Below are 16,650 nucleotides of genomic sequence, written 5' to 3'. Positions count from 1 at the left end.
AGATATCAAACAGGACACGCTTGAGCCACTGTACTTTTATTCACATCCTGTATTTTGGCATTTTCCAGAGAAGGACGGGGAGAGACAGGGTGGGGCAAAGACTGAGGCAGGAGGGCGAGGGGGGGGCTGGCTCCCCATTTCCCTCACATCCCTCCTGGCCCTGCCACACGGGGAGCACACACAAAGGGGGAGGGGAGGCACAGAAGCCCCCTCAGTGGAGGAGGCGGCACAGAGCTACACCCACGCTACACACACCCACACACCCACCCACACCCACGCACACACACGAACAAGCCCGCTCCACACCGGGCGGGCGGGATCACAGAGAAGCAGAGCGCTGTGGGGTCAAGGGCAGGGAAGCAACAGTCTCCTCACAGACAGGCGGCCGGCCCCTCCCGCCCCCTCCAACTCCATTCCCAAAGTCTCCCCAGAGGCCCCCCCACCCTATGCTTTGCCTGGCCATTCTCTCCTGGCCTCTAGCTTCTTCCCTGCTGCTGGGGACGAAAAGAAAAGGGGTACCGAGCAGGGAGGCGTCCATCCCTCAGCCCCATTCCTCATGCTGGGTGGTCTGTCCCCGGGGCGCCCTCAGGACAGGCTCTTAGCTGGCCACTCTCTGGTAGAAGTAGATGTAGCCTAGGTCCTTGGGCGGCTTCTCAGAGGCACACACTTTCTGGTCGTTGTAGATCACCCACCTGGGGAATGGGGTGGGGAGAAGGGTGAACAACCCGGGCATCCTCAAGTCTGTCTTTCTGACGTGCTCCCTGGACTTGACCCTGGTGGTTCGGGGGCAAAGGCTCGCAACCTTCTCTGCCTGGGCCCCCAAACTCAGCCCAGCTGCCTCCTGCCTGAAGGGAGTGTCCCATCTCACAGGGTCGTTTCTCCTCTGTGTCTTTGGACCCCTGTGCTGTCTTTACAGCCCACCCCCACCTATTCCTTTTAGGTAGAGGTCAGCAAGCTTTGTCAAGGCCAGACAGGAAATATTTCAGGTTTTGCAGGCCATCAGGTCTATGCAACTATGCAGCTATGCAACTTGCCTGCTGCAGCGTGACAATAGCCACAGATGATACATAAATGAATGTGGCCGTGGTCGTTAAAACTATTTATAAAAGCGAATGGCCCAATTCAGTCCTGGAGCTCTAGTTTGCCCATCTCTGCCCTCAGGCTTTCTATCAATTTCTGGTGAATTGTGGCCTGCACCAGCAGTTCCCTATGTTCCCCCGCCACCCAGGAATATTCTAGGGTCTTCCAGGATGCCCCTACCCATTCCCACCACCCCCTCCCCCATTCAGAAGGCACGTGCTGGCCCCTCACCTGCCTTCCTTCTTGATGTGGCAGACGTAGTGACCACACATGGTCGAGGTGCCCATGTGACTAATGAAGGCAAAGAGCTGATACTCTAGGGAAGGGGAGAGAGGGCAGAGCAGACAGTGAGGGAGGGGGATGTGTCCAGCAGCTCATGCCCAGGGTGGGATTTTAGAGATGGCAGACAGGCTGGGGCCAAGTCTATCTCAGCCTCCCAGACCCCAGCTTCAGGAGTTACGTCCATGAAACTTCTGACTCTGCACCCTCCCGAGGGAAGCAGAGCCGCCTGGTGGTGAAGACCTAGTGGAGCGGATTGGCTATATTCTCCCAGCGACACTCACTTCCAGGACCATCCCGGACTTTAGGTCCCACTGGTATGGACTCGGAGATGGAGTCAGCAGCTGAGCGGCCCTCCGAGATGTCCATGGCAGCTTCTGCGTCCAGGTCGTCAATGTGACTGAAGATCCAGTCCACAGCCCGTTCTAAACTGTTGTTCTTGGGAAGGAGGAAGTGTTACTTTTTTAAAAAGCAAGGTCAGGGTTGAGAAACCCCCAGTGAAGGCCTCTGCTCCTTCATCACAGCCACTCAAGGGTGGAGCCCCAGATTGGCCAAACCACAGGGGTAGTCCTCACTTGCTCCTGAGGGATGAAACCTCGCTCCCGCCCTCATCTTCCCAGCGGACCTGTCCTCAGCTGGGGGGGCGCCCATACCGTGGCCCGAAGGGCTTTCAAGGCCTGGTCCCGGGAGAAGCCCATGGAGACGATGGTGGTCACACAGTCCTCCGGTGGGGGGTCAGCGGCTGCACTCGTGGAGCCGGGCCCACTGGAGCCAGGCAGGATGAGGGGGTTCGCAAAATCTGGGGATGGAAGGGGTTCAAGTGTTTGGGGGAGATGCTGGCCCTGCCTGCCACCCCTCTCCCCCGCTCCAGACCCCCAGCCCTGCCTACCCGGGTCATCCATGTGCGACATAACCCAGTTCATGGCGGCCTCGGCCCCGCTGTTGCCCGTGTAGTAGACGGCTTTGCGGCAGGCATCCATGGGGAAGCCCATCTCCACTAGCTGGATGATGACTGACTCATCCAACATGGGCGCTGCGGGGGAAAAGCATGGGCACAGGGGCCTGACTCCTTGGGCCACTGCCTGCCCGTCCCCAACAGCCTCCCCCCAGCCCTCTCCCAACCACCCGTTCCATGCGTTTTTTTCCCTCCACAGCCTGGCACCTTATTCCAGAACTAAAATGGCAACACAACCTCATGAGGGGCCGGTACTATCCTCAAGGTCTGCAGAACTGAGGCCAGAGGTGCCCCAGGGCGCCCCTTCCCTGTTCATTCTCCCACAACAGGTTGTTTCTGGAGTATGAGCCCCCGCCCCTGCCCCCAGCCCACGAGGTTACAGGGGCAGAGGCAATTAGCCAGCGCTGCTCCACCCACAGAGAACACGGCTGGGGTGCTCTCTCAGTCCTCACGTCCATCAGGAGGGCAGAGACAATTTGAAAGGGAGGACAGGAGGAGCACAAAGGACAGGACCAAGGGGTGGCAGGCAGAGAAGACCCCCATCAGCAAGGGAAAGAGACAGGCAGGAAGAAGAGTCACTAACATGTCGGAGAGGAGAAGTGAGGGGAGCAGAAGGAGTCTTCGTCTTCGTTGCCATAGAAACCAAGGCTACCTTTGGGCTCATCCGGAGTGACCAGGGGTGGGGCAATGTCGGGCAGCTCCTCCTCTCCAGGCTGCAGCCCTGTGCCCCTCAGCTGGGAGATGTCTAGCTCCTCGGGCATCTCAATGGACACATCTAGAAAGCGTATGGCAGGACAAAGTTCACCTCGGCAGATCCCCGAGGCCCTCCTGGGAAGAGCACTCTGGGCATCTCAGGCCCCTGCCCCCATCTTGCTCTGTAATAAGATGATGCGCAGAGCAGGACCCATTGTAGGGACCCATCGCCGTGTGATAAAAATAACCACAGGCTGGGTGGGGGTGGGGGTGGGGGTGGGGTGGCAAGTGAACAGGATTCCGGTCTTAGATCTACCACCAATGAGCCACGAGCCAGGGAGGGGTCTCTGACTGTGCCACGGAACGATTCTGTACTTCCGTGGGGCTCAACTTCTCTAGGAAATGAAGCTAGTTCTGGGGTTTGCAAAGTCGTCAGGGGCCTGTGAGACCCGTGAAAACAAACTGTTTCAAGATTATCAAAATGAAAACATCTTACCAACTGTATAAAACTATGAAAACCACTTTTGCCTGTGTAAGTCATAACTATAAAATCAAAGAAGTCTTAAACAACAACGTCCTACTGTATAGCACAGCACACTATACTCAATATCCTATGATAAACCATAACAAAATTTAAAAAGGAATATATATGTATTTAATATAACTGAATCACTTTGCTCTACAGCAATAATTAACACCATGTTGTAAGTCAATGATACTTCAATTTAAAAAGGTAGTTAAAAAGTTTTTTTAAATCAAAGAAGTCTTAATAATATTTCCCCTTTCAGAGGAAAGCTGAAGAAGCACTAGTTTACATGTCAAGGCCCCTTCTTTTTCTAGCATTTTCTGCTGAGCCTCCCTTGCTCGTCCAGGCCGCCATACCCAGTTTCTTGGGCACCCAGTCCAAGCCGAAGGTGAACTTCTTGATCTGGATGACCAGGTAGTCAGGGAACGAGGCAAATCGTGTGGTCCTAGGGAAGAGAGAATGGCCTGGTACCCAGAGAAGCTGTCCTGAAAGCCCCACCCGGGTCCAGCCTCTCATAGGTAGAAGAACTAACCGCCCTGAAGATAATTTATATTCCTTTCCTGACCTGGACAGGCATCAAGAGTGTCTGCAGACGAACAGCAGCAGAAGGTAGGAAGTAGGGGAATGGGAGCGGCGAGGCGGGGGGGTGGGGTGGGGGGTGGTCTTAGGGGCAGGAACAGCAAAGGGGCAGGTGGCTGAAATCTTGGAGACCAAAGTACTCTCTCAGATCTCAGGTTCACACCAGTGACAGGTTAGCAAAAAGTAAGACTATGTGCTAGAAATCTCAGTTCTGTCCACGACTGTTCCTAAGTGCCCGTGCTCTGCCAGCACTGGGGAAGTGAGCAGAGGCTTCCTGAAAAGTGACCCCATCCATCCCAAGAAAGATGAAGACTGGCAGGGGCAGGTCAAGGTAACAGGTAGCAGTTATCCAAGTCCACTTCTGCCAGGGCCTCTCGGTTCCCCTCAAGCCCCAGGTTACCTGCCTCAACTGATGGAAGCCTGAGTTCTGACCACAAAGGGATGAGAGAACGCAGAAGAGGCTGACAGCATCTCGGGGATGACCCTGACAGAGGCCGGGACCCACAGGACTTACTTGACGGCAACTGACTTGGCCTGCAGGGCCGTGCTCCAGAAGTCGTCCACCTGCTCAGGGGCACCATAGGCCTCCAGGCAGGAGCTGAAGGGCACCTGGGCCCGAACCAGCTCAGGCAGAGGCAGCTTCTCCTCTTCAGCTTGCCGCTTCTTCTCCTCATACTCCAGAAGCTCCTCTGGTGACAGCAGCAGTGGGTCGACCCTTCAGAGGGGGCGCCACGGCCCCCCTCAGCCCCGCCCTCTGCCTCCCCAAACCCAGCGGACACACGTCTGCCTGTGACCTGGGCTCTTTCTCAGCACAGCTCAGCTGACCAGCTGCGGGCAAGGTCAACCCCACATCCCCACCTGGTCGGGAAGCAGGGATACCTCGGGCTCTGCTCCTAAAAGGTGCCCAAGCCCCATCGCTGCCAGGCTTCAGCCCCCAGGCCCCGGGGGGTAGCAGAGCACCCACCTTTGTTCAGGGCCGCGTCCATGGGCACGGGCAGCTGCATGATGTAGTCCACTCGCTGGGTGTACTTCACTTTCTCTGTGGCCAGGCACTTGATCTTTTCCTCCACCAGGAAGCGGAACACTTCGTTAGGATTTTCGGAGCTCCGGCAATTCCTCTATGGGGAAGAGGGAGGTGGGGAGGTCTGGACAGCCAAGCACTGGGGTGGGGACCTACAAGAGTCACTGGGGGGTCAGGGGGAGAGGGGAATGGAAAGGAGCGGGGCACAAAGAGGTGCAGGGACGGGAGAGCAGAGCAGAAACGTCCCCTCATCAACCCGCCAGTTCCGGCCCATCCTGGCACTGCGGGACGGCATGGGAAAGTGCCTGTACTTTCTATTTTTCTTTAATGTGGACCTCCTTTTTAAAATAAGTCTTTACTGGGGACTTCCCTGGTGGTCCAGTGGCTAAGACTCTGCACTCCCAATGTAGGGGGCCCAGGTTTGATCCCTGGTGAGGGAACTGGACACCACTTGTGGAAATTAATAAGAGTTCACATGCCGCAACGAAAGATCAAAGATCCCGTGTGCCATAACTAAGACCGGCACAGCCGAGTCAATAAATATTTAAAAAAAAAAAAAAAGTATTTATTGAATTTGTTACAACATTGCTTGGTTCTGGTTTCCTGGCCTGGAGGATCCTAGGTTCCCGACCAGGGATTGATCCTGCATCCCCCGTGCTGGAAAGCAAAGTCGTAACCACTGGACACCAGGGAAGTCCCCTGTACTTTCTTTCTAAGCACTAAGTGCTGGCCTATCATTTTCTTTGGGAGCATCCTTCATTAGGCTGCAAGCCTGACAAGTGTCCTCAGGTGCAAATGCCACTCTCAGGAAAGGCTCAGTGCTCGGGGTCACTGGGGTGGGGCTGGGTTGGGGCTGACAGAGGAGTAACAAGTGAGCAGCGAGAAGAAGGAGTGAGCCAAGGTGCAGGTAGGCAGGAGGAGAGTGAAGATTGCCCCCGCCTCCCTGCCCTCACCTCTACCATGTTGATAAGGTGCAGGAAGAACTCCTGGGCATCCTGCTGCCGGTTGGTAGAGAACTCGGGGTGACCCTTGCCAATGAGGGCCTTGAACATCCGAGGGGCGATGCCATCTTGGACTTCCTAGGCAGAATTGGGGCAGCCATTCAGCCGGGGCCCAAGAGGCCACCAAGTGGCCTTCTTTAGACACCTCCCAGATGGATCTCAGTTCCCCTACCATTCCAGAGCCTGAGAGGGACGGAGGTCCACACCCACCTTCTGCTCCGTGACCTGCTCCCCATCGCCCGACTCTGGTGCTGGCTTGGAATACTCCCCCGAGAGCAGGCCGTGGCCCAGCTTGGCCCTGTGTCATCACCCGAGAGAACCACTTAGCTTCCGTCTGACACCACCAATCTACCCCTTATCTCCCCAACTCGACCCCTGCTCAAACCCCCTAAGACAACTCTCTTAAATGTGAACCACCTTAGATTCCATGGGAACCCAACTCAAGGCAGACAGCATGCTTGCAAGACAGCCATTGGAAAGTGTCTAGCTGGCCAGAGGCTACACTGTTGCTCACTTCAGGGGGTCATGGAGAAGAAAGAGGGCACACAGGCCCAGCTACGTACACCTGGGTGCTGAAGTCCTGGGTGGGGTCCGTTGGGGCATTCTGGAAGATCTTTTCCAGCTTATCCACGTACCTGAGCCAAGGGAAGGATCACTGAAGGGGCTGTGGCCAGGCCCAGAGGAAAAGGGAAGGGACCGTTCAGGGAACAGGTCCCTCCAGAGTGGGGAGACATGTGTTTGACACTTGGGGTCCACGTCTTTCCAGCAACCCGCCTTCCCTCCCCTTCCCAAACCGGTCAGCATGCTGGGTACACAAGCCTCTGCCCCGAGACAGAGCCACAGGGTGGGAGAAGACACTCAGAAGGATAAATATAGCTCATGTTCTTTAAATAGAACACATCAATATATCCTAAATTTTCACATGTGTCTCAGGCCTTCCTATTCAGACAGGAAGCTCACTTCCCTAACCCTAACTTGGCTTTCTTCTGTCTCCATGTCCCAGCCCTCCCTTCTCCCCAAATGCGCCATGCCCAGGTTAGGTGCTCATCTGATGTCACTGGCCCAAAATAAAGAGCACCTGTTGGCCCTTGAGTCCATCAGGAGGCCTGGGAGAACCCTGGGACTGAGCATCTGGCCCCACCAGTGGGCTCTTGTATAAGCAACTTTACAACCTGCTCCCCAGCATGTACCAAGAGCCAAGACTGAGCTAGAACAGAGGTCCTGAGGGCACCAGAGGTGGGCGCCCAGAGGCTGGCTGCTAGGAGAGGGCTGGGGGTCAGGGCAGAGCCAGGGGGCCGGCTGCGGGCGGAGGGCCTGGGGTCGGGGGCTGGCCGTGGGGGAAGGGAGGACTCACTTCCTCTGGAAGTCGGGGATGCTGAAGAGCACCTGGACCACCGAGTTGAGGTAGCAGCTGTTGCCCAGGTTGCGGATGCCGGTGTAGCCGGGCCCGGACAGCGGCTTGAGCGGCACCGCCGACTCCTGGATCAGCTCCCACTCACCGATGCGCTGGTTCATGTCTATCTCCAGCTCTGTCATCGTCTTGTCCGTCTGCAGGGGAGGAGGCACTTCAGACCTGCGTCTTTTTTTCTTTTTAATTTGGCTTTGCTAGGTCTTAGTTGGGGCATGTGGAATCTACTTCCCTGACCAGGGATTGAACCCAGACCCTCTGCACTGGAAGCATGGGCTTTTAGCCGCTGGACCACCAGGGAAGCCCCAGACCTGTGTCTTTTATGTTCTAAAACATAGTCTAGGATGAGAGCCAGCTGGAGCCTGGAACGTGCTGAATTATGGACCCTGACATGGGAGGCCCACTGGGCATCCTCCGGTGCAAGTTCTGGAAGGCCACAGGCAACCTCCAGGGGCCCATCAGGCAGCAGGCCTCTGCCCACATGAGGGGATGAAGTGAACATGACATCCCCTAGCTGAAGTGTTCCTCCATTCTGAAGCCACCCCTTCTCACCCTCAGATCTCCACCCCAGCATCGCTTCCTCGGTCCCCTGGGCCCGGCGGCCCCTGCTGGAAACTCTGGCGGCTCTGCCTACAGTCGGTGGTTATTCCCTGACCTGCACAAGCACACAAAGGATGCCTGTGTCTCATCTGGTAGAAGCCTACAAGCCAAGGACCACCCCTGCCTCATTCACAGAGTGACCAGCACACAACAGGCGCTCAGTAATAGTCGCTGAATGATGAAATGATTCTACAAGGCTTTTCACAGGAAGCCCACGAATCCTGGGAACTGGGGTCACCGTGGCATCTCTTCCCTCCTTGCTACCTCAACCTCAGCCTCGGGCAAAGAGGGAGGGCCTGACGGGCAGGGACGAGAGAATCTGAGCGGACAGCAGTCTCACCTTCTGCATCTTCAGCATGTCAATACCGAAGTGGGACAGGTGCTCAGCCAGGTTGGGATCCAGGACCATGTCATCCTCGTCGTACGAGTACACATCTAGTGTGGGAGGCAGAACAGTGTCAGGGGGCGGGCAGTTCAGGTCCCACCCGACCACTGAGCCCACCCCCTGCTCCGAGAGGCCTTGGTGGGACAGCAGGACAAGCCCAGAGGGCAACCTTCCTGGCTCCCTCGAGCATCAGAGAGGCCTCAAGCCCTTCTTGGATTGGCTGTCAAAGAAGATGCAGTCAAACAGGATGAGGGCTGGAACTGGTTGTGTCTCCACCCAGCAGGAGGAGGTTCAAGAGTGAAGTGAGTTTGGCAGAAGACTTACTCTCTTACTTACAAGAGAATGACGGTCATCACTAGGATGGGGACTGGGGTTTCAGGGGGCTATCTGAAAGTTCTGTCTCATCTGCAATATTTTCATTGTTTATCAGGAGACTAGACTCATGTTTTGTTCGTGTCATGTGAAATGAGTAGTGGTTCAGACCCAGGGATGTCCACGTGGAGGGGGCGGGGTGTACCAGCTCCGTCGGGGGTGATGGTGCCCAGCTTGACGGCCAGCGGGTAGCCCGTCTCCCGGAAGTGCTCCACGGCATGGTTGTTGCCCCCGCTGCCGTCGAAGTAGCGCCGGCCACACAGGATGGAGCCGTCCGTGAGGTTGAGCCACAGGTTCTCCCGCATGTCGCACTTGGAGCACTTCCAGCCACTGACCCCGGGGAAGAAAACGAGCCGAGTACAGCTCAGCAGTTTACGGGAGCGGTAGACGGACAGACGGGGCTCTGCAGCTCCCCCGCTGGTCCAAGGCCTACTCTCGTCTCCTCGGGACGTCCTCTCCCCCAGTCCAGCTCCCCGCGAGTCTCCCTCCTTATCCTGCTCCTGAGCCTCTCTCCCTCCAGACTCCCAGAAGGGTGACTGCTTGCCCCTGCCCTGCGGGTCTCGCCCCGAGGTGGCGGTGGGTGGGGCAGGCCTCACCAGGGGGGGATCCGAGCAGGGTTGTCCAGCTGCTTGAGGTTGAAGGCATGCTTAGACACCTGCCGCACTTCCCCATCCCAGGCCTGCACCTCCTGCTTGCGGGAGGCAGAGTCGGCCGACAGGAGGGCCTCCACTGCGCTGGTCACCTGGGGGAAGCAGAGGGTCAGAGGCGGGACCCAGTTCCCAGCCCCACCCACCCCTCGGTCTTCAGTTTTCCTGGAGCTTGCCCACCACCCCGCTGCTCTGACCCCGCCTGCCCCAGAATCTTCAGTAGGGCGGGAAGGTGTTTGTACCCGATCTCTGACAATGTCGGGCAGTCCCCCCAGCCCATCCCGGGCTATTTCCAGGTAATCCGGCAGAATGACGATCTTTACATCCTCGTCGTATTCAAACTTCTCCTCGTTGAGGTCAAACCCACCTTCGACACCTGGTGAGACAAGGAAGGAGCTGGGGTGGGGGGGTGGGGTAATGGGGGAGGGAGTGCGGGTAGGATGACCACCGCAGGGGGACCCCCGTCCTCTGATATAGTGCTTCACCTTGCCCCCTCCAGGGTCCCAGGGCCACTGACCAGGCCCTTCCTTCGGGGGCTTTCCTAGCACCTCTGAGAGCAGGAAAAACCAGCTCAGGGAAGAGACACTCACCGATGGCCAGTCGGGTGGGTTTCTTGCGGGGAGGGTCTCCAGTGCCTGCGGCCGCGTCTTCCTCCTTCTACAGTGAGGCAGGAAGGGCACGATCAGCCCCAGCACCAGGGAAGGGACAAATGGACAATGGATGGACGGGGATGGAGTGGGTTAATCTCAGAAAAGATAAGAGCTAAAAAAAAATCAAACATGCTGAGTTTTAATGGCCCCAGCAGAAGCAGGTATGGGGCGGAAATGAGGCCCCTGAGAGGTCAGGATGGGACAGACAAATTCAACCTGGTGGCCCAGCAGGATGAGCCTGAGGGCAGCAGGTCTTGCCTACCGGGCGCCGGGTCCGCCGGAGGTGCAGGTAGACTCGCTGGCCAGTCTTGTTAAAATGTCTCTCCACATACTGTTTTCCAAAGCCCAGGAATGTGTTCATGCAGATGTAGAGGCCGCCCTCAGACTCCTGCAGGACAAGAGGCAGGGGCGGAAACAGGTGGGATGAAGCTTGGCCAGGGGAAGGGAAGACCTGGGGTTAGAAATGAGTGGCTTCCGGAAGCAAGGTCTGTTCTTAAGCACTGTGTGGCCTCTGGCAAGTCACCTATTAGTCTTTCAGGACCTGGTACATGGCTAAGAGTCTCCCCATCCTCCTATGACTTTGGTAATGGCCAACAAGGACACTTGGGCTGAGCAATGCCTGTCAGTCACCACTCCTCTTCCTTCTTTGAAGCCCTCCAGTCAATGCAGAGAACTCCCTGATCTCCTTCCTGGAGCCTTGAGATCCAGAGTGAATCGGGATCAACTACTACAGACCTGGGAAGAACTCCATGTCAGACACTGCACCTAAACCAGGAACACCATGACCAACCCCACCTGACCACCAAGATTCAGCAAACCTTCCAGGCTGGAGGAGAAGAGATACTAGCATCTGAACAAGACATCTAACCCGTGGGCTTGCCAGCAAGATCAGACCTTTCCTTTACCTCACTCTACCAGATGATCAAACCCTGGCCCACATTGGTTTCGGCTCCTCTTTCCTGCTAAAGGCTGGCTCCAAGGGAACCATGTGCTGCTTGGGGCTCACAGCTGAACCAGGACCCCGTCTGGCAAGGACATGAAGCCCAGCCTTCTCCAGCCACCACCCGGATGCCTCCCCTCTCCCAGCCCCATAACCAAATCTCCAAGAAGTCCCATCAGCCTCCAACCTCAAAGCCACTCCTCTTCTGGAACAATCTAGCAACACTTTCTGAGACAGCTAGAATACACATAGCCCAAGAAGAAACCAGGGAAAAGACAAGTGTCCACTGTAAATCACAGCAGAGGAGGGGACATGGGCTTTCCCCAACCTGAGTGAGTCTACCAGTGCCCTTGTGAAGAGGGTGCTGGAGAAGGGGGCGGAGGAAACTGGAGACAACAGAGTCTTCTCTCAGATCCAAGCAACAACAGGCATCTTCTTCCTGGAATTAAAGCCTCAGTGGCCTTGAAAAATTCTCTGCTGGGAATTAAAAATAGGGCAGTTCTCCATCCCACAGATCGCTCTGTATCACTCCTGAGAACTGTGCGGGTTACAAAATTTATGGACAAATAGAGCATTTCTCATCAGGGAAGTCACATAAACTCTTTCTATCATGAACCCAATTTAAAGATAATCAAATATGCCAGAAGTTGGTTAGCAAAGACAACCAATGGAGACCTCTTGACAGGGAAGAGAGGAAAAAAAGTGTAATGAGATCAAAACCCCTTTTGGATTATTCAAACCATTACTAAGGAGGGAGACAGGAGTACAGAAAGGGAGACTTCTACCATCTGTTGATAATTAAGGGAAAAAAACCTTTTCTTCCTGAGAAAGACAGCACTTCACCATCCATGCACTTGATAAACTGGGAGGCCTGTGGGAGCTCTGCAGTGATTAAAATCCTCTGTTGCCAATAAAAGATGCTGATTCCACCAAGGACTGGGAACCCCAGAGTTCTGCTCTGAGCAGTTGTCCTCTTTACATTCTGCCAAAGCCAGACTTCAGAGAAGCAGCATGTTGTCTGAGGCCCAGATCAAAGCCTAGCAATCCAAGCAACCCACAAATCACAGTGATGACCCTGAAATGGGCCTCAGATCACCCTGCTATACTCAGCACTGGCGATGCATTAATGAAGCCTTTCCACTCTGACTTGCAGTTTTCCCAGCCATGAGCTGGTCTGGCTGAACACCCTGGGCAGGGCCCACAGCGGCTTGAGGGAGGGGTGGTGAAGGGGGCGGATCCCAGCCAGGCTGCTGCCCTCAGTTCAGGCTCTGGCCCGGCGGGAGGCTTGTGTCTGCCTGACGGTGTCACAGGAAGGCAGAACTGCAGGAAGGGAGGTACCGGGTGGAGCCTGCCAAACGTGAAGCAGGGTGTGGGTGGTGGCTTTGTCTAACTAGTCAGGAGTGGGAGTGGGATGGGAAAGAAGCCTTAGTGTCCCCCAAGAAAGAAACCATGTCTCTGGGAATACTTTCCAAAGGTTTCCCTCTGCGTTCTCTGATGGACGGGAGAAAGAAAGGGGACTGCGGCCATGATTCACCTCAAAGGAGAAACGACTAGAGCTTTCCTCTCCTCTTCCCCCCACCCCCACCCAATGACCCACCTCCCCGCCCCCTGACCAAATTAACCATGGGTGGAGGCTCTATAACTCAGCCTTTCGCAGAACCAGTCTTCTTCAAGGCCACTTCCAGGCTACTGGGCGCCTGGGAACTGCAGTCCCCACCCTACTACCCCCAACCCGGGCTCAGAACAGCGCGGGGGGGGGGGGGTCGCCCCATCCCTCCCACATGAGACTACAAAACCCGGAGAGCCATGCGCGACAGGCAAGGCCAACTCCCAGGCTTTCGCAGGGCTCCACGTGGGAGATGTAGTCCGGCAACTGGGTGGAGCCTCTAGTTTAGAACGGCAATGAGGGGAGTGAGCGACTACAATCCCCACAGTGCTCCACGAGACGAGGAGCGGGTGGGGCGGGCGCGGCTGCTTTCGGGAGTGGTAGTCAGACGACAGCTCGCGCGAATTCAAAGCAACGGCAGGAGTAGCGTGGAAGACTACAAGCCCCATGGTGCACCGCAAGGAGGCGGTGGCCCAAGCCTTGCAGGCCCCGGCAGAATGACCAGGGAGATGGAAGTCGTGCTCGCTGCGGGCGTGGGGAACGGGCTTACCGGTGTGTCGAAGGAGAAGGCGCACTCGTCTTTGTGGACCCGGTCTCCAGCCTTGGGGACCCGGATCGTCGGTAATACTGACAGCAGCGCCTCCTCACTCAGCTCCGCCATGACACCGGCACCAGCTCTTCCACACACAGCGGTTCTCACCGCTTCTAGTCCCCCCCTACCCTTCCATCCAATGAGCACCACTCGTTAGGTGCATGCGCCGAAGGGAAGACGCGCGAGAATGGCAGTTGGACCGAGCCTGCCCGCTAGTGCTCCGCCCTCTGCCCGCCTCTTGACCATCGCCAATGAAAAGCACTTCTAATGCAATCGATGGTCGAAAGAGCCAATCCCACTCCTCCAGGGCAGAGCGCACGTAGATCAGGGAGGTGGGCCCAGGAGTTTTGCTGCCGAGACTTTGGGACCTTACAGTGCATTCGCGTATCTTCTACTGAAGAGCAGAAACTGATGGTTGTTTAAACCAGTCAATCCCAGAAACTTTCCTGGGAGACCTGTCCAATGGGAAAATTAAAGGGCAGCTGTAGTCTTGGTATTTGAAAATGGGCTGTCCAATGAGGCGGGGTTCGAGAGGGTTAGTGTTGAGTGATTGATAACTACGTCGACCAATGAGGATTACTATCTTTCTGGCCTTAGGAAAAAAATGTTCGTAACTCCGTCTCCAGCGGGATATGTAAATAATAGCGTACTAACTCATGATTCTATTTTTTAATAAAATCACTTCATTTTGAAACCGAAGGTCTCTTACGCGAAGATTAGCATCCCGCAAAATCTCACAACTGGCAGCCGGGTACGGAACAAAAGTCCCCTTTGCAAGGAAGCGTCACCCCGGCGAGTCAAACCGCTGCCTGTTGGCCCCACGGACCCATGATAGACGTTCACGCAGCCCAATGGCTTCCTTGATTGGAGGCGGTACTCACAGAGAGGGCCTATAGGAGCCCGCACCGGTTCAGCCAATAGGGTCGGGGCAGGGGCGTGGCGGGAAGTTTGAAACTCAGCTTCGGGAGTTGAGGATTGAGCCGCTTTGCACCCAGAGGTGGAATTGGGGCCCGGTAAGGGATTTGAATAAATAGTGAATAATTTAGAGGGCCCATCAGGCCCTGAAGGAGTTGTCTTGTCTACTGTATTAGTCATCATCCCCGCAGAGACCTCTGGCCCGGCGGCCAGGCAGTTTCTCAGCGGGGAACGGGGGGAGATGGGTGGTCTGGAGTCAAAGGTCGAACGTGGTCGCCATAAGGGCTGAGACCTGAGTCATTTCTCGCAGGCATCCCCTCCTTTCCCGGGCCGGGCCCTGCCCCATCCTATTTCTGCTGGTTGCGATGGGCTCAGCTAAGAGCGTCCCCGTCACTCCAGCGCGGCCTCCGCCGCACAACAAGCTTCTGTCTCGAGTGGCGGACCCCCGTTCACCCAGCGCCGGCATCCTGCGCACTCCCATCCAGGTACACAGGGGTGGCATGGAGGAGGCAGCGAATCTGTCTCAGTTTCGGAGTCGCTGCCTAATCTAAGAGAACTCTCCCTTCCCCCAGTACCCCTCGCCTTTGAGGCCTTATTTTCCATATTCTCAATCCCGGTGAAGTAGGCTGAATGTGTGAGGGCCTTTGCAATTCCCTTCTGCAGTATGGATCTAAGGCTACAGACCTGGGAGGGGAGAGTTGAGGGCCCAAACTCGTTCTAGCCTTTGGTCCTGACAGGTAGAGAGCTCCCCACAGCCAAGCCTGCTGGCAGGGGAGCAAGTGGAGGAACCTAAGCTGGCCCAGGACTCAGATCCCCGCTCCCCTACCCTTGGCATTGCACGGACACCTATGAAGACGAGCGGAGGTTAGTGTTGGCCCAATGCTGTCATCCTCCTGCTTTGAACCCACGTCCTTCTTTCCTCAACACTGCTGTCTCTCAGTGACTCCTCTTCTCCCGATCCCTCACTGACCAGGACGCGAATCCTAAGGCCCATGTATCCCTTCCTCCTTGCTGAATGATTTGTGACAGATGGTCACTATCTCATATCACTTCTCCCCTCCCCAGAGCCCCCAAGTCCACTGGTGAAACAACTGAGTGATGTATTTGAGACCGAAGACCCCAAATTAAGCCTTCCGCCCGAGGCTATTCTGCCCGGAGAGACACCTTCATCTCCTCTACTGGACTTGCCTCTGGGCACCCAGGTTTCCCTTGAAGACCAGGTGCCTCCTGGGAGCCAGACTGAACTCCCTGCCGAGCAGGTGTTTGCCAGGGAGAAAACAGGACATGTCTCAGAAACGCCTGTGGCCAGCCAGGGCTCAGACAAGCCCTTACGAGACCCCGAGACTCCTCGATCTTCAGGTACAGAATCTAAGGGCACAGGATGGGGAAGAGCACTTGGGAGAACACTCTGGGATAACGTCCACAGGTGGATGGAGGAAGAATAACCTGAAAGCCCCTAACCTTGGCTGCTTGTTTTAATTCCTTACTCACCTGAGGTCCTAAGTGTGCCTGTGCGTGTATGTGTGTGTGTGTGTTAATTCACTTATGTCGTGTCTGACTCTTTTCGACCCTGTGGACTGTAGCCTGCTAGGCTCCTCTGTCCATGGGATTCTCCAGGCAAGAATACTGGAGTGGGTTGCCATGCCCTCTTCCAAGGGATCGTCCCAACCCAGGGATCAAACCCGTGTCTCTTGTGTCCCCTGCGCAGGTTCTAAGTGCAGCAGGCGGAAAGCAAACAACAAGGTTCCAGGGAGGTCTCCTCTCACCGTCCTGCAGGATGACAACTCCCCCGGGACTCTGACTCCACGACAGGTAAAGGGCAAGCAGGTGAAAGCTGTTACTAGGAAACCCAGAGTAAAGATAGGGGCCTTTTCCCCACCCGGTCTTTGGTCCCCTGAACAGCCTCCTGCCCTCCCTCACCTTGCCCAATGCCTTTTGCAGGGTAAGCAGCCTTCCCTGAGTGAAAACTTTAGGGAACTAAAGGAAGGGGCCATTCTGGGAACTGGACGACCTCTGAAAACTGGAGGACGAGCATGGGAGCAAGGCCAGGGTCATGACAAGGAAAATCAGCACTTTCCTTTGGTGGAGAGCTAGACCGTGCATGGCTCCAGTACCAGACTCCCCAAGGGCCTGGCCATTCTGTGTCCTCCTGCCCCTTCTTGCCCTAGGAGACTGGAAAAGTTCATTTTCTTAACTCCCCCTAAACTGCCAACTCTGGGACTCAGAGCTTCGTTGGTTTTCTTTGTGTCTGACATATTTCTGTATATTAAAGCAAGTGATTTTAAGTTATATTTTTAAGTGTTGTACCTAAACCGTGCACTGGGTCTCCTGTCTGCAGAAAGCCTGGAGGGGGCTTGTGTTCCCTGGCCTGACTGTCCCCATGCTGGTACCTCCAAGCCTC

The 16,650-nt window shown here is 55.9% G+C and overlaps 2 protein-coding genes across 5 annotated transcripts; one reads left to right on the top strand and one right to left on the bottom strand.

Moving 5' to 3' along the window:
* Nucleotides 1-19: 19 nt before the first annotated feature.
* USP5 (ubiquitin specific peptidase 5) lies at nucleotides 20-13,528 on the bottom strand. 2 transcript variants are annotated; one of them, XM_043441532.1, is made up of 20 exons: nucleotides 13,293-13,528; nucleotides 10,459-10,584; nucleotides 10,137-10,203; nucleotides 9,789-9,922; nucleotides 9,496-9,641; nucleotides 9,045-9,229; nucleotides 8,483-8,577; nucleotides 7,489-7,682; nucleotides 6,698-6,769; nucleotides 6,345-6,432; nucleotides 6,087-6,212; nucleotides 5,077-5,230; nucleotides 4,627-4,801; nucleotides 3,890-3,978; nucleotides 2,898-3,089; nucleotides 2,249-2,392; nucleotides 2,013-2,158; nucleotides 1,644-1,797; nucleotides 1,312-1,396; nucleotides 20-692 (listed from the first exon to the last, which is right to left on the bottom strand). In XM_043441532.1, the coding sequence occupies exons 1-20, from the start codon at nucleotides 13,401-13,403 to the stop codon at nucleotides 599-601; spliced, it is 2,577 nt and encodes an 858-aa protein (XP_043297467.1). In that variant the 5' UTR covers nucleotides 13,404-13,528; the 3' UTR covers nucleotides 20-598. The 2 variants fall into 2 exon arrangements, with proteins under 2 accessions (XP_043297467.1, XP_043297468.1); XM_043441533.1 differs by having other exon boundaries at nucleotides 2,967-3,089; nucleotides 13,293-13,526.
* A 721-nt stretch (nucleotides 13,529-14,249) lies between these two features.
* CDCA3 (cell division cycle associated 3) lies at nucleotides 14,250-16,538 on the top strand. Of its 3 annotated transcripts, XM_043441542.1 has the most exons (6): nucleotides 14,250-14,347; nucleotides 14,560-14,734; nucleotides 14,987-15,113; nucleotides 15,315-15,608; nucleotides 15,958-16,061; nucleotides 16,191-16,538. In XM_043441542.1, exons 2-6 carry the CDS (start codon nucleotides 14,615-14,617, stop codon nucleotides 16,341-16,343), a joined length of 798 nt encoding a protein of 265 aa, XP_043297477.1. In that variant the 5' UTR covers nucleotides 14,250-14,347; nucleotides 14,560-14,614; the 3' UTR covers nucleotides 16,344-16,538. The 3 variants fall into 3 exon arrangements, with proteins under 3 accessions (XP_043297477.1, XP_043297479.1, XP_043297478.1); XM_043441544.1 differs by lacking the exon at nucleotides 14,250-14,347 and having other exon boundaries at nucleotides 14,596-14,734; nucleotides 14,991-15,113; XM_043441543.1 differs by lacking the exon at nucleotides 14,250-14,347 and having other exon boundaries at nucleotides 14,607-14,734; nucleotides 14,971-15,113.
* Nucleotides 16,539-16,650: the final 112 nt, after the last annotated feature.

The sequence above is a fragment of the Cervus canadensis genome, chromosome 21 (assembly GCF_019320065.1).
Source record: "Cervus canadensis isolate Bull #8, Minnesota chromosome 21, ASM1932006v1, whole genome shotgun sequence".
NCBI lineage: Eukaryota > Metazoa > Chordata > Mammalia > Artiodactyla > Cervidae > Cervus > Cervus canadensis.
This window is presented reverse-complemented; position numbering and strand designations above follow the sequence as displayed.

Excerpts from the sequence above, each read along its gene's own strand:
- USP5 (XM_043441532.1), bottom strand. The coding sequence starts at position 13,403 with ATGGCGGAGCTGAGTGAGGAGGCGCTGCTGTCAGTATTACCGACGATC. Across the intron at positions 9,923-10,136 it reads ACCCACCCGACTGGCCATCG|GTGTCGAAGGTGGGTTTGAC; the intron begins GTGAGTGTCTCT and ends TTGTCTCACCAG. Across the intron at positions 9,642-9,788 it reads CCGACATTGTCAGAGATCGG|GTGACCAGCGCAGTGGAGGC; the intron begins GTACAAACACCT and ends TGCTTCCCCCAG.
- CDCA3 (XM_043441542.1), top strand. The coding sequence starts at position 14,615 with ATGGGCTCAGCTAAGAGCGTCCCCGTCACTCCAGCGCGGCCTCCGCCG. Across the intron at positions 14,735-14,986 it reads TCCTGCGCACTCCCATCCAG|GTAGAGAGCTCCCCACAGCC; the intron begins GTACACAGGGGT and ends TGGTCCTGACAG. Across the intron at positions 16,062-16,190 it reads GGACTCTGACTCCACGACAG|GGTAAGCAGCCTTCCCTGAG; the intron begins GTAAAGGGCAAG and ends TGCCTTTTGCAG.